We start from the raw sequence: 16,834 nt of genomic DNA on the forward strand, positions 1-16,834 counted from the left end.
GAAACTATACATGACTTCACTGCTCTAGTCAATGCCCATCAGAGACTTCACTCCTCACACTGATTGAGTAGTTTAAATTTAATGTTGTGCTCTCTCTCTTTCTTGTGTTTTTGTTTATATCCGTTTTAACAAGAGTTCTGTCCGTGGTGCTGAATGCACAGTGTACTTTTCCCTCCGTGTAGTTCATTGCATGTTTAAATAATGAAAATACCTACCAAAAGGAGAACATGGATGTGGTTTATTTCTGTGCAAGTTAAAAAAAAGTCAAATAAGTAGCATATCTGGACGTGATTTACAGTAGATATATCTGTCAACACAGTCATACACATGATGTATAATCCTGTAATATGAATCTAGACCGCCGATGGCAAAAATATATTCTAATGTGGCCCTCCATGGAAAATAATTGCCCAGGCCTAATCTAGAGTTTAATGGTAACTCGTTAAACAACTTCTTCCATGGTGCCAAAATCCTAACGAGTTAATTGTTACACGATTAACAATTAAACATAGTTAGTTGATTCGATACATAACAGTCGTCAGATAAATGAAAGTCACGTCACGACCAACGTAACATGAGATGACGACAACAGCACTAAACCGGGACGTTATCTATTGTCTCCTAAACAGACCTATTGTAACGATTGTTCTCCTCCTCTTCGTCTGAAGAGGAGAAGCAGGGATCGGAGGACCAATACGCAGCGTGGTAGTTTGACATAATGAATTTATTAAACAAGACGAAAAAACGAACTACACTTGATAATTAACAAAATAACAAAACGACGTAGACAGACCTGGACATGAGAACTTACATACAGTGGGGAGAACAAGTATTTGATACACTGCCGATTTTGCAGGTTTTCCTACTTACAAAGCATGTAGAGGTCTGTCATTTTTATCATAGGTACACTTTAACTGTGAGAGACGGAATCTAAAACAAAAATCCAGAAAATCACATTGTATGATTTTTAAGTAATTAATTTGCATTTTATTGCATGACATAAGTATTTGATCACCTACCAACCAGTAAGAATTCCGGCTCTCACAGACCTGTTAGTTTTTCTTTAAGAAGCCCTCCTGTTCTCCACTCATTACCTGTATTAACTGCACCTGTTTGAACTCGTTACCTGTATAAAAGACACCTGTCCACACACTCAATCAAACAGACTCCAACCTCTCCACAATGGCCAAGACCAGAGAGCTGTGTAAGGACATCAGGGATAAATTGTAGACCTGTACAAGGCTGGGATGGGCTACAGGACAATAGCCAAGCAGCTTGGTGAGAAGGCAACAACTGTTGGCACAATTATTAGAAAATGGAAGAAGTTCAAGATGACGGTCAATCACCCTCGGTCTGGGGCTCCATGCAAGATCTCACCTCGTGGGGCATCAATGATCATGAGGAATGTGAGGGATCAGCCCAGAACTACACGGCAGGACCTGGTCAATGACCTGAAGAGAGCTGGGACCACAGTCTCAAAGAAAACCATTAGTAACACACTACGCCGTCATGGATTAAAATCCTGCAGCGCACGCAAGGTCCCCCTGCTCAAGCCAGCGCATGTCCAGGCCCGTCTGAAGTTTGCCAATGACCATCTGGATGATCCAGAGGAGGAATGGGAGAAGGTCATGTGGTCTGATGAGACAAAAATAGAGCTTTTTGCTCTAAACTCCACTCGCCGTGTTTGGAGGAATAGAAGGATGAGTACAACCCCAAGAACACCATCCCAACCGTGAAGCATGGAGGTGGAAACATCATTCTTTGGGGATGCTTTTCTGCAAAGGGGACAGGACGACTGCACCGTATTGAAGGGAGGATGGATGGGGCCATGTATCGCGAGATCTTGACCAACAACCTCCTTCCCTCAGTAAGAGCATTGAAGATGGGTCGTGGCTGGGTCTTCCAGCATGACAACGACCCGAAACACACAGCCAGGGCAACTAAAGAGTGGCTCCGTAAGAAGCATCTCAAGGTCCTGGAGTGGCCTAGCCAGTCTCCAGACCTGAACCCAATAGAAAATCTTTGGAGGGAGCTGAAAGTCCGTATTGCCCAGCGACAGCCCCGAAACCTGAAGGATCTCGAGAAGGTCTGTATGGAGGAGTGGGCCAAAATCCCTGCTGCAGTGTGTGCAAACCTGGTCAAGAACTACAGGAAACGTATGATCTCTGTAATTGCAAACTAAGGTTTCTGTACCAAATATTCAGTTCTGCTTTTCTGATGTATCAAATACTTATGTCATGCAATAAAATGCAAATTAATTACTTAAAAATCATACAATGTGATTTTCTGGATTTTTGTTTTAGATTCCTTCTCTCACAGTTGAAGTGTACCTATGATAAAAATTACAGACCTCTACATGCTTTGTAAGTAGGAAAACCTGCAAAATTGTCAGTGTATCAAATACTTGTTCTCCCCACTGTACAACGAAGAACGCACGAACAGGTACAGACTACAAACAAACCGAAACAGTCCCGTGTGGCGCGTCAAACACAGACACAGGAGACAACCACCCACAACAAACAATGTGAAACAACCTACCTTAATATGGTTCTCAATCAGATGAAACGTAAACCACCTGCCTCTAATTGAGAACCATATCAGGTAACCCATTAACCAACATAGATACACATAACATAGAATGCCCACCCCAACTCACGCCCTGACCGACTAAACACATATAAAACAACAGAAAACAGGTCAGGAACGTGACACCTATGTCAGGTACCAATACTTTAGGCGCTTTCATTAATTGCACTTTTTGCGACAATGTATACCCTTGGATCGACAGTGGCAGATAAATCAAGTGCACCTCTAGTACTTGAAAGTATTTGACATATGTATTTCTACTCAGGTTTGAAATATGTATTTCTACTCAGGTTTGACATGTGTAGTTCTACTCAGGTTTGACATGTGTATTTCTACTCAGGTTTGACATGTGTAATTCTACTCAGGTTTGACATGTGTAATTCTACTCAGGTTTGACATGTGTAATTCTACTCAGGTTTGACATGTGTAATTCTACTCAGGTTTGACATGTGTAATTCTACTCAGGTTTGACATGTGTAATTCTACTCAGGTTTGACATGTGTATTTCTACTCAGGTTTGACATGTGTAATTCTACTCAGGTTTGACATGTGTAATTCTACTCAGGTTTGACATGTGTAATTCTACTCAGGTTTGACATGTGTATTTCTACTCAGGTTTGACATGTGTAATTCTACTCAGGTTTGACATGTGTAATTCTACTCAGGTTTGACATGTGTATTTCTACTCAGGTTTGACATGTGTATTTCTACTCAGGTTTGACATGTGTAATTCTACTCAGGTTTGACATGTGTATTTCTACTCAGGTTTGACATGTGTATTTCTACTCAGGTTTGTCATGTGTAATTCTACTCAGGTTTGACATGTGTATTTCTACTCAGGTTTGACATGTGTAATTCTACTCAGGTTTGTCATGTGTAATTCTACTCAGGTTTGACATGTGTAATTCTACTCAGGTTTGACATGTGTATTTCTACTCAGGTTTGACATGTGTATTTCTACTCAGGTTTGACATGTGTATTTCTACTCAGGTTTGACATGTGTAATTCTACTCAGGTTTGTCATGTGTAATTCTACTCAGGTTTGACATGTGTAATTCTACTCAGGTTTGACATGTGTAATTCTACTCAGGTTTGACATGTGTATTTCTACTCAGGTTTGACATGTGTATTTCTACTCAGGTTTGACATGTGTAATTCTACTCAGGTTTGTCATGTGTATTTCTACTCAGGTTTGACATGTGTAATTCTACTCAGGTTTGACATGTGTAATTCTACTCAGGTTTGACATGTGTATTTCTACTCAGGTTTGACATGTGTAATTCTACTCAGGTTTGACATGTGTAATTCTACTCAGGTTTGACATGTGTAATTCTACTCAGGTTTGACATGTGTAATTCTACTCAGGTTTGTCATGTGTAATTCTACTCAGGTTTGTCATGTGTATTTCTACTCAGGTTTGTCATGTGTATTTCTACTCAGGTTTGACATGTGTAATTCTACTCAGGTTTGACATGTGTAATTCTACTCAGGTTTGACATGTGTATATTCTACTCAGGTTTCAGACATGTGTATATTCTACTCAGGTTTGTGTCATGTGTATATTCTACTCAGGTTTGACATGTGTAATTCTACTCAGGTTTGACATGTGTATTTCTACTCAGGTTTGACATGTGTATTTCTACTCAGGTCTTCGTACATGTGTATTTCTACTCAGGTTTGACATGTGTAATTCTACTCAGGTTTGACATATGTATTTCTACTCAGGTTTGACATGTGTATTTCTACTCAGGTTTGACATGTGTAATTCTACTCAGGTTTGACATGTGTAATTCTACTCAGGTTTGTCATGTGTAATTCTACTCAGGTTTGTCATGTGTATTTCTACTCAGGTTTGTCATGTGTATTTCTACTCAGGTTTGTCATGTGTATTTCTACTCAGGTTTGTCATGTGTATTTCTACTCAGGTTTGACATGTGTAATTCTACTCAGGTTTGACATGTGTAATTCTACTCAGGTTTGACATATGTATTTCTACTCAGGTTTGACATGTGTATTTCTACTCAGGTTTGACATGTGTATTTCTACTCAGGTTTGACATGTGTAATTCTACTCAGGTTTGACATGTGTATTTCTACTCAGGTTTGACATGTGTAATTCTACTCAGGTTTGACATGTGTATTTCTACTCAGGTTTGACATGTGTATTTCTACTCAGGTTTGACATGTGTATTTCTACTCAGGTTTGACATGTGTAATTCTACTCAGGTTTGACATGTGTAATGAAACTCAGGTTTGACATGTGTAATTCTACTCAGGTTTGACATGTGTATTTCTACTCAGGTTTGACATGTGTATTTCTACTCAGGTTTGACATGTGTATTTCTACTCAGGTTTGACATGTGTATTTCTACTCAGGTTTGACATGTGTATTTCTACTCAGGTTTGACATGTGTATTTCTACTCAGGTTTGACATGTGTAATTCTACTCAGGTTTGACATATGTATTTCTACTCAGGTTTGACATGTGTATTTCTACTCAGGTTTGACATGTGTAATTCTACTCAGGTTTGACATGTGTAATTCTACTCAGGTTTGACATGTGTATTTCTACTCAGGTTTGACATGTGTATTTCTACTCAGGTTTGACATGTGTATTTCTACTCAGGTTTGACATGTGTATTTCTACTCAGGTTTGACATGTGTATTTCTACTCAGGTTTGACATGTGTATTTCTACTCAGGTTTGACATGTGTAATTCTACTCAGGTTTGTCATATGTAATTCTACTCAGGTTTGACATGTGTATTTCTACTCAGGTTTGACATGTGTAATTCTACTCAGGTTTGTCATATGTATTTCTACTCAGGTTTGACATGTGTATTTCTACTCAGGTTTGACATGTGTAATTCTACTCAGGTTTGACATGTGTATTTCTACTCAGGTTTGACATGTGTATTTCTACTCAGGTTTGACATGTGTAATTCTACTCAGGTTTGACATGTGTAATGAAACTCAGGTTTGACATGTGTATTTCTACTCAGGTTTGACATGTGTATTTCTACTCAGGTTTGACATGTGTAATTCTACTCAGGTTTGACATGTGTAATTCTACTCAGGTTTGACATGTGTAATGAAACTCAGGTTTGACATGTGTATTTCTACTCAGGTTTGACATGTGTATTTCTACTCAGGTTTGACATGTGTATTTCTACTCAGGTTTGACATGTGTAATTCTACTCAGGTTTGACATGTGTATTTCTACTCAGGTTTGACATGTGTAATGAAACTCAGGTTTGACATGTGTATTTCTACTCAGGTTTGACATGTGTATTTCTACTCAGGTTTGACATGTGTAATTCTACTCAGGTTTGACATGTGTAATGAAACTCAGGTTTGACATGTGTAATTCTACTCAGGTTTGACATGTGTATTTCTACTCAGGTTTGACATGTGTATTTCTACTCAGGTTTGACATGTGTATTTCTACTCAGGTTTGACATGTGTATTTCTACTCAGGTTTGACATGTGTATTTCTACTCAGGTTTGACATGTGTATTTCTACTCAGGTTTGACATGTGTAATTCTACTCAGGTTTGTCATATGTATTTCTACTCAGGTTTGACATGTGTATTTCTACTCAGGTTTGACATGTGTAATTCTACTCAGGTTTGACATGTGTAATTCTACTCAGGTTTGACATGTGTATTTCTACTCAGGTTTGACATGTGTATTTCTACTCAGGTTTGACATGTGTATTTCTACTCAGGTTTGACATGTGTATTTCTACTCAGGTTTGACATGTGTATTTCTACTCAGGTTTGACATGTGTATTTCTACTCAGGTTTGACATGTGTAATTCTACTCAGGTTTGTCATATGTAATTCTACTCAGGTTTGACATGTGTATTTCTACTCAGGTTTGACATGTGTAATTCTACTCAGGTTTGTCATATGTATTTCTACTCAGGTTTGACATGTGTATTTCTACTCAGGTTTGACATGTGTAATTCTACTCAGGTTTGACATGTGTATTTCTACTCAGGTTTGACATGTGTATTTCTACTCAGGTTTGACATGTGTAATTCTACTCAGGTTTGACATGTGTAATGAAACTCAGGTTTGACATGTGTATTTCTACTCAGGTTTGACATGTGTATTTCTACTCAGGTTTGACATGTGTAATTCTACTCAGGTTTGACATGTGTAATTCTACTCAGGTTTGACATGTGTAATGAAACTCAGGTTTGACATGTGTATTTCTACTCAGGTTTGACATGTGTATTTCTACTCAGGTTTGACATGTGTATTTCTACTCAGGTTTGACATGTGTAATTCTACTCAGGTTTGACATGTGTATTTCTACTCAGGTTTGACATGTGTAATGAAACTCAGGTTTGACATGTGTATTTCTACTCAGGTTTGACATGTGTATTTCTACTCAGGTTTGACATGTGTATTTCTACTCAGGTTTGACATGTGTAATTCTACTCAGGTTTGACATGTGTAATGAAACTCAGGTTTGACATGTGTAATGAAACTCAGGTTTGACATGTGTATTTCTACTCAGGTTTGACATGTGTATTTCTACTCAGGTTTGACATGTGTATTTCTACTCAGGTTTGACATGTGTAATTCTACTCAGGTTTGACATGTGTATTTCTACTCAGGTTTGACATGTGTAATGAAACTCAGGTTTGACATGTGTATTTCTACTCAGGTTTGACATGTGTATTTCTACTCAGGTTTGACATGTGTAATTCTACTCAGGTTTGACATGTGTATTTCTACTCAGGTTTGACATGTGTAATTCTACTCAGGTTTGACATGTGTATTTCTACTCAGGTTTGACATGTGTAATTCTACTCAGGTTTGACATGTGTATTTCTACTCAGGTTTGACATGTGTATTTCTACTCAGGTTTGACATGTGTATTTCTACTCAGGTTTGACATGTGTAATTCTACTCAGGTTTGACATGTGTATTTCTACTCAGGTTTGACATGTGTAATGAAACTCAGGTTTGACATGTGTATTTCTACTCAGGTTTGACATGTGTAATTCTACTCAGGTTTGACATGTGTAATTCTACTCAGGTTTGACATGTGTATTTCTACTCAGGTTTGACATGTGTAATTCTACTCAGGTTTGACATGTGTATTTCTACTCAGGTTTGACATGTGTATTTCTACTCAGGTTTGACATGTGTATTTCTACTCAGGTTTGACATGTGTATTTCTACTCAGGTTTGACATGTGTAATTCTACTCAGGTTTGACATGTGTATTTCTACTCAGGTTTGACATGTGTAATTCTACTCAGGTTTGACATGTGTAATTCTACTCAGGTTTGACATGTGTAATTCTACTCAGGTTTGACATGTGTATTTCTACTCAGGTTTGACATGTGTAATTCTACTCAGGTTTGACATATGTATTTCTACTCAGGTTTGACATGTGTAATTCTACTCAGGTTTGACATGTGTATTTCTACTCAGGTTTGACATGTGTAATTCTACTCAGGTTTGACATGTGTAATTCTACTCAGGTTTGACATGTGTATTTCTACTCAGGTTTGACATGTGTAATTCTACTCAGGTTTGACATGTGTATTTCTACTCAGGTTTGACATGTGTATTTCTACTCAGGTTTGACATGTGTATTTCTACTCAGGTTTGACATGTGTATTTCTACTCAGGTTTGACATGTGTATTTCTACTCAGGTTTGACATGTGTAATTCTACTCAGGTTTGACATGTGTAATTCTACTCAGGTTTGACATGTGTAATTCTACTCAGGTTTGACATGTGTAATTCTACTCAGGTTTGACATGTGTATTTCTACTCAGGTTTGACATGTGTAATTCTACTCAGGTTTGTGTCTTATTTTATTTAACCAGGCAAGTCAGTTTAAGAACAAATTCTTATTTTACAATGACGGCCTACCCAGGCCAATCCCTCCCTAACGACACTGTGCCAATTGTGCGCCGCCTTATGGGACTCCGAATCACAGCCCGGTTGTGATACAGCCCGGGATCTAAACCAGGGTCTGTAGTGACGCTTCTAGCACTGAGATGCAGTGCCTTAGACCGCTGCGCCACTGGTGAGCAACTGAATCTCTCTTAGACGGATAACATCTTACTGAACAGGTTTCAGTGACAGGACAGAGAGTCCCAGACTAACCCATATCCCTTGGTGCTGGAGCCTTTCATAGTGTGCTGACTGATGTCAGAATAGGTCCTCAGCCCAGACCCTCTCAGAGTGGCATGTTGCCAGCCAGACCTGGATTCAAATAGTATTTCAAATATTTCAAATACTTCAACTTTATTTCATCGAGCTTGTCTGTTGCAATGCAACCAATTGAAAATTCCAATCGTGTAAAACCCACCCATCTGGTAACCCAGACAAGCTGAAGGAAACGCAATACAAAGTATTTAAACAATTTCTAATACTATTTAAACCCAGGTCTTTATCCAGCAGCAGGCTGTGTCATCTGAGAGGGGAGGAGGGAGATGCAGAAATGTCACACTTAATCTCTACTGTAAAATAATGGCAGAGTGGAGTTTAGCAGTCATGCATACTGTATGGAGTTGAGCAGTCATAGATACTGAATGGAGTTGAGCAGTCATGGATACTGTATGGAGTTGAGCAGTCATGGATACTGTATGGAGTTGAGCAGTCATGGATACTGTATGGAGTTGAGCAGTCATGGATACTGTATGGAGTTGAGCAGTCATGGATACTGTATGGAGTTGAGCAGTCATGGATACTGTATGGAGTTGAGCAGTCATGGATACTGTATGGAGTTGAGCAGTCATAGATACTGTATGGAGTTGAGCAGTCATGGATACTGTATGGAGTTGAGCAGTCATAGATACTGTATGGAGTTGAGCAGTCATGGATACTGTATGGAGTTGAGTAGTCATGGATACTGTATGGAGTTGAGCAGTCATAGATACTGTATGGAGTTGAGCAGTCATGGATACTGTATGGAGTTGAGCAGTCATAGATACTGTATGGAGTTGAGTAGTCATGGATACTGTATGGAGTTGAGCAGTCATAGATACTGTATGGAGTTGAGCAGTCATGGATACTGTATGGAGTTGAGCAGTCATAGATACTGTATGGAGTTGAGCAGTCATAGATACTGTATGGAGTTGAGCAGTCATGGATACTGTATGGAGTTGAGCAGTCATGGATACTGTATGGAGTTGAGCAGTCATGGATACTGTATGGAGTTGAGCAGTCATGGATACTGTATGGAGTTGAGCAGTCATGGATACTGTATGGAGTTGAGCAGTCATGGATACTGTATGGAGTTGAGCAGTCATGGATACTGTATGGAGTTGAGCAGTCATGGATACTGTATGGAGTTGAGCAGTCATGGATACTGTATGGAGTTGAGCAGTCATGGATACTGTCTATAGTAGAATGGAGGGATGGACTTTAGTGCTATAAGTTTGGGTTGGGGTTCATTCCATATGAAAAACAATATACACAAAGATGTATTTGTAAGACTGTAATCCATTCTATAAATTATTAATCCATTTCGAACCACATTTTCTGTTCAATAATACTGTATAACCCTTTGATTCTTGTTAGACGGTGGCTCAACCAATACAATAGCCTAAAGATATCCTGAAGAGAAAAATTAGGCCTCTTCTGTAACATGTGTACCTATGTAGTTACTCAGTAGGGACTCCCACTGGATCTCTTACTTAAAGGTTGTTACCATTATTGTTAGGATACTTCAAGTTCTTCAATAAAAAATAAAATAATAAAAATAAATACTCAAGATGTAAGATGTAATTTAGGTCTCAAGTAGAAATAAACGTTCTGGGGAAAAAGCTTTGTAATATTACCACAAACAAGACAGAGTTATGAGGTTTCAGTTTTGTATTACTGCAATTGTTTTGGTACATTAAAAACACACATAAAAGACACTTGAACAAAATGTAGAGACATTTAGCTCAGAGGTGTTTGACAACAACGTGCAATGCCAAGGATGTGGGTTTGATTCCCACGGGGGGGACCGGTACAAAAAAATTGATACAATCACTACTGTAAGTTGCTCTGAATAAGAACATATGATGTCAATATATTAGCTGCGTCTGCATAAAATATTTGCCATGTCTATCTTCAATTTCCTGATATCCATCTTTTGTTTTAATATGAATATACAAAATGTACCTTCGGTACCAAAAAGGACGAGGGTACGAGTCAGATGGCGACTATCTACAGCAAGTGCACTTTAGGACTTTTCACAGTTAAAAATAATAAAATAATGCTTTGTTTTTTCAAAACCAACACAGAGTGGTAGAGTAGTAGTTGTCATGGTGACAACTTGGTAGTAGTAGTAGAAGAGTTGCCACGACGATGATTACCCCGTGACTTGTGACAGTCTGGTACGATTCAGTACAGTACGGAAGTGCGAGTGAGTGCGAGGGGGGGGGGGGGGGGTTGTTGACTGTTGATGTGAAAACCAGGTCCTCAAAAAACCAAATTAAGTTTTCTCCTTGTTTGTGCGTTTACTCAGCTTTCTTTTTTCCGATCTCCTCAGGCATGTCTTGGGGTGTAGGGGTCACGGCCGCTGGCTCGGGGTCATCCAAAAAGGCTTGTTTTCTCTCCCTCTCCTTCACCAGCTGAACACCACAGTAGGTCACAAACAGTACAGACAGCGTGGACAGAGGGAAACCTGGACGACAGAGACAAGAAGTGAGACATAGACTAGAGAAAGATGTGAAATATAAGATGGAGAAAATATACTTTTGAACAACTGCAGTTTTCAATGTAAATTAGACGGGTCAAGAACACTTTCAAAAGGAAGGAGTACATTTTTATCAGACTGGTCAAGAACAGTTTCAAAGGAAGGAGGACATCTTTATCAGACTGGTAAAGAACACTTTCAAAAGGAAGGAGTACATTTTTATCAGACTGGTCAAGAACACTTTCAAAAGGAAGGAGGACATCTTTATCAGACTGGTAAAGAACACTTTCAAAAGGAAGGAGTACATTTTTATCAGACTGGTCAAGAACAGTTTCAAAGGAAAGAGGACATCTTTATCAGACTGGTAAAGAACAGCTTCAAAGGAAGGAGTATATCTTTATCAGACTGGTAAAGAACAGTTTCAAAGGAAGGAGGACATCTTTATCAGACTGGTAAAGAACAGCTTCAAAGGAAGGAGTATATCTTTATCAGACTGGTAAAGAACAGTTTCAAAGGAAGGAGGACATATTTATCAGACTGGTAAAGAACAGTTTCAAAGGAAGAAGGACATATTTATCAGACTGGTAAAGAACAGTTTCAAAGGAAGAAGGACATATTTATCAGACTGGTAAAGAACAGTTTCAAAGGAAGAAGGACATATTTATCAGACTGGTAAAGAACAGTTTCAAAGGAAGAAGGACATATTTATCAGACTGGTAAAGAACAGATTCAAATGAAGGAGGACATCTTTTGTCAAACACCTCAGACCAACAAGCCGTTATTCTCTGTGGCGTTTCTTTCTATGTAACTACATACAATATTTACGTTTGTAAATATGGAATATACTTTTTCTACATGACTTTTGAACATTGTTCTTTGTGTTGTCCACTCCAGTAAAGGTCCTTCTTACCTTGGACGATCAGTCTTTTCCCCACCAGCTTGGCGAACTCCAGACTGTTGAGAGCCAGGATGTTGTAGAGGATGATTGTCCAGAAGTTGAGGGCGCCGAAGACGGCTCTGATTCTACGAGACATGGCCTCACCTATGGCATACTGTGGACGGAGGGGACAGAGGGACAAATCCATGGCTTTTGCTGAAGGCCCAATCAGTCTCCAGACCCTACTTTCTACAGCCACTCCTGCAGATCTGAATCTGACAGGATTGGATTGCAAAGCAATATTGAAATGTTGGGAGCCATGTGGCAACATTGGCAGCACACCTGATTCAGCTAATCATGATTCCAATGTGCAGCTGATTCATATCAGTACATAGCTGGGGTACAGTAGCCCCCCCCCAGAGGGTACAGTAGCCCCTCCCCCAGAGGGTACAGTACTACCATAGGGCAGCTCTTTCCCACATAGCATCCATTCATTTTCCATAACAATTTGCCTTGTATTTTTTTAACCCTTACTTTTCCAGGTAAGTTGACTGAGAACACATTATCATTTAAAGCAATGACCTGGGGAATAGAGGGGGGATGAATGAGCCAATTGGAAACTGGGGATAATTAGGTGGCCATGATGGTATGAGGGCCAGATTGGCAATTTAGCCAGGACTCCAGGGTTAACACCCCTACTCTTACGATAAGTGCCATGGAATCTTTAGTGACCACAGAGACAGGATATCCCATCCAAAAGACAGCAACCTACACAGGGCTATGTCCCAATCACTTCCCTGGGAAATTTGGATATGTTTTGTTGTTGACCAGATTAAATAGTGCCTCCTACTGGCCCTCCGACACCACTTCCAGCAGCATCTGGTCAACCACCCAAGGAATCAAACAGGACCAACACTGCTTAGCTTCAGAGGCAAGCCAGCAGTGGGAGGCAGAGGTGGTTTGCTGCCTGGTGTTAAAACTTACCTCGATGTTGGAGAAGGGAGGTATGGAGAAGATCTTGTCCACCCAGAGCTCCAGGTTGAGACCAAAGCAGTTGAAGAACGACCAGATGTAGACCAGCTCACATGGACCCAGCCACAAAGTGGTCACAACGAACGTACAGATGGTCGCCACCAGCTCCTTGAAGATATTTGTGTGGCTTCCTCCAATGTAGTCGTAAACATACCTGTTAGAGGAGATTTGAGATGGAGACACCGGTTTTGTTAGTAATGAAGGGTTCATTGTTTTGCCTTTGGTCATCAAAGGATGTTCTCCCCGATGATGGAAGTGGGGCCCGAGTTAAACCGTTTAGGAACCACTGATATTGGGGAGTAAATAAGCTTTGAAATGAATTCTGGGCATTAAGAGGGGTTTGAAAATGTTTTGCCATCTATCGACTATGGGACACTCACTTGCACAGCCAGTCATTGATGCCTCTGTCAAAGTGCCTACAAATTGAAGAGAGGAAATTAGTTAGAGAGCATCTAGTCTATATTCATTGACCTAAAACTCAATACTCATTGTGATGTCCACGTCCAGCAGTAGATGTATAATGAAATGGCACAGAACACAGCTTCCGACATTCACTAGACAAGTGTTCACATGTGAAGGGTTAAGGTTCTGAGACTTACATTTACGTCATTTAGCAGACGCTCTTATCCCTGAGCGATATTACAGGAGCAATTAGGTTTAAGTGCTTTGCACCAGGGGCACATCAACAGATTTTTCACCTAGTCGTCTCGAGTATTCGAACCAGCGACCATTCAATTACCGGACCAATGCTCTTAACCAGGGATTCACTACATGTGAATCCCTGTGGTGGTGGGACACTTACGTCTCAGCGAACACGTAGAGCATGGTGATACACTTAGGAGGCTGAGGAGGATCCAGATGATCAAGTCTGGCCACAGTGTTGATCACCCCAAACATCACCGCTGCCTTCACCCAGTCATACACCAGGTTAGAGTAGGCCAGACCAGCTACAGACGAGAACGACAAGTTAAGTTCCTGTCCAGATCATGCATCATTTGAAACGACATGCGATTCACTTACAGTTTTGTTACACATTTCAACGTGTCATTGATAATATGTATACGCTATATAGAGAGAAGATAATACCGTAGCATAATATCATATTTGTATTACCACAACCACCGACAACTCTGCAGAGAAATCATGCTAAACTTGATATCTCTGTTAGGTAGTGATATTGGCCTATAAGATGAGGTTGTATTTTTTGTTTTCCTGGTCAGTTTTTCCTGGTCAGGTGAGGAAATAAACAGGATTCAATCCAGTGGATTTATGCAGGGCATACACTACACTATTTCGCTACGAATTCGGCATGTTTTTGCCATCCCAGATTAATTTTAATGATCGGGGTGAAATCCTATGAACTTGGGCTAGGGTCAGAATACGTCGGGACTGGCGTAGTTTGAACAGGTCAAGGACGCACCGATGATGACTGTTCCGTTCTCCAGACCCCTGTCGGATGACCCTATCATTTTCTGACATGTCAGACCTTTTTTGTCGTACATCTTGTAGTATGAGCAGTGCTACGACGCGATTGGGCAATGGACTACTGCCAATAGCCAATGAGCACTTGGCATGTGAGACCAAAACAAAGATGGTGAAGAGGAGAGCAACAACAACATGCACTGTGTGGACCGAGGTGATGGAAGACAGATTGGGGGAGCTGTGGAGAGAACACAGCTGCCTTTTCAATATTAAACGTTTTATGTGACCCTCTGCAGAATAGAAAGTCCATATTTTCCAAGTCTGACCAACCATTGGCTGGTCCATATTCTGCGCCTCTTCCATTGGCTGGTCCATATTATGCGCCTCTTCTATTGGCTGGTCCATATTCTGCGCATCTTCCATTGGCTGGTCCATATTATGCGCCTCTTCTATTGGCTGGTCCATATTCTGCACCTCTTCCATTGGCTGGTCCATATTCTGCGCCTTTTCCATTGGCTGGTCCATATTCTGCGCCTCTTCCATTGGCTGGTCCATATTCTGCACCTCTTCCATTGGCTGGTCCATATTCTGCGCCTCTTCCATTGGCTGGTCCATATTCTGCGCCTCTTCTATTGGCTGGTCCATATTCTGCGCCTCTTCCATTGGCTGGTCCATATTCTGTGCCTTTTCCATAGGCTGGTCCATATTCTGCGCCTTTTCCATTGGCTGGTCCATAATCTGCGCCTCTTCCATCGGCTGGTCCATATTCTGCGCCTCTTCCTTTGGCTGGTCCATATTCTGCGCCTCTTCCATTGGCTGGTCCATATTCTGCGCCTCTTCTATTGGCTGGTCCATATTCTGCGCCTCTTCCATTGGCTGGTCCATATTCTGTGCCTTTTCCATTGGCTGGTCCAAATTCTGCGCCTTTTCCATTGGCTGGTCCATATTCTGCGCCTCTTCCATTGTCTGTTCCATATTCTGCGCCTCTTCCATTGGCTGGTCCATATTCTGCGCCTCTTCCATTGTCTGGTCCATATTCTGCGCCTCTTCTATTGGCTGGTCCATATTCTGCGCCTCTTCCATTGGCTGGTCCATATTCTGTGCCTTTTCCATTGGCTGGTCCAAATTCTGCGCCTTTTCCATTGGCTGGTCCATATTCTGCGCCTCTTCCATTGTCTGTTCCATATTCTGCGCCTCTTCCATTGGCTGGTCCATATTCTGCGCCTCTTCCATTGTCTGGTCCATATTCTGCGCCTCTTCCATTGGCTGGTCCATATTCTGCGCCTCTTCCATTGGCTGGTCCATATTATGCGCCTCTTCTATTGGCTGGTCCATATTCTGCGCCTCTTCCATTGGCTGGTCCATATTCTGTGCCTTTTCCATTGGCTGGTCCATATTCTGCGCCTTTTCCATTGGCTGGTCCATAATCTGCGCCTCTTCCATCGGCTGGTCCATATTCTGCGCCTCTTCCATCGGCTGGTCCATATTATGCGCCTCTTCCATCGTCTGTTCCATATTCTGCGCCTCTTCCATTGGCTGGTCCATATTCTGCGCCTCTTCCATTGGCTGGTCCATATTATGCGCCTCTTCCATTGGCTGGTCCATATTCTGCGCCTCTTCCATTGGCTGGTCCATATTCTGCGCCTTTTCCATTGGCTGGTCCATATTCTGCGCCTTTTCCATTGGCTGGTCCATAATCTGCGCCTCTTCCATCGGCTGGTCCATATTCTGCGCCTCTTCCTTTGGCTGGTCCATATTCTGCGCCTCTTCCATCGGCTGGTCCATATTCTGCGCCTCTTCCATTGGCTGGTCCATATTCTGCGCCTCTTCCATTGGCTGTTCCATATTCTGCGCCTCTTCCATTGGCTGGTCCATATTCTGCGCCTCTTCCATTGGCTGGTCCATATTCTGCGCCTCTTCCATTGGCTGTTCCATATTCTGTGCCTCCGTCTCTTTCTTGATGTTTCTGAACACATTAATTGTGCACCCTAATAAAGCTGCTCGCTGTTTCCGTTATGTTTGCGTTATGGCATTTTTTTACGACAACCGAGAAATGTAGGGCATGATTAACTAGGGAATCATGGTGTAATGTGAGCACCCACATCCTTGGGATGAGGATGGTTTCAATGAAAGATTTGGGACAAGAAAATTCGGGTAATGTGTTACTATTTAGAAGTCGTGTAGTGTACGCCCAGCATTAGGCCGGGATTCAATCCGATCGCACTTTGCTGACAATGTACCATTAAAAGGTCATTTCCG

The 16,834-nt window shown here is 41.1% G+C and overlaps 1 protein-coding gene across 4 annotated transcripts in view; it reads right to left on the reverse strand.

Annotated features, from left to right (window-relative positions):
• Positions 1 to 10,415: 10,415 nt before the first annotated feature.
• hhatla (hedgehog acyltransferase like, a) overlaps positions 10,416 to 16,834 on the reverse strand; it is a 29,953-nt gene continuing 23,534 nt past the window's right edge. For all 4 annotated transcript variants that reach the window (XM_071360780.1, XM_071360779.1, XM_071360776.1 and 1 more), the window contains 5 exons: positions 13,956 to 14,100; positions 13,534 to 13,569; positions 13,106 to 13,307; positions 12,155 to 12,296; positions 10,416 to 11,232 (listed from right to left, as the gene is read on the reverse strand). In XM_071360780.1, coding sequence (XP_071216881.1) covers positions 11,066 to 11,232; positions 12,155 to 12,296; positions 13,106 to 13,307; positions 13,534 to 13,569; positions 13,956 to 14,100 — 692 coding nt within the window. In that variant the 3' untranslated portion in view covers positions 10,416 to 11,065. The remainder of the gene's footprint in view (positions 11,233 to 12,154; positions 12,297 to 13,105; positions 13,308 to 13,533; positions 13,570 to 13,955; positions 14,101 to 16,834) is intronic.

Source organism: Salvelinus alpinus, chromosome 23 (assembly GCF_045679555.1).
Source record: "Salvelinus alpinus chromosome 23, SLU_Salpinus.1, whole genome shotgun sequence".
In the NCBI taxonomy this organism is placed as follows: Eukaryota; Metazoa; Chordata; class Actinopteri; order Salmoniformes; family Salmonidae; genus Salvelinus; species Salvelinus alpinus.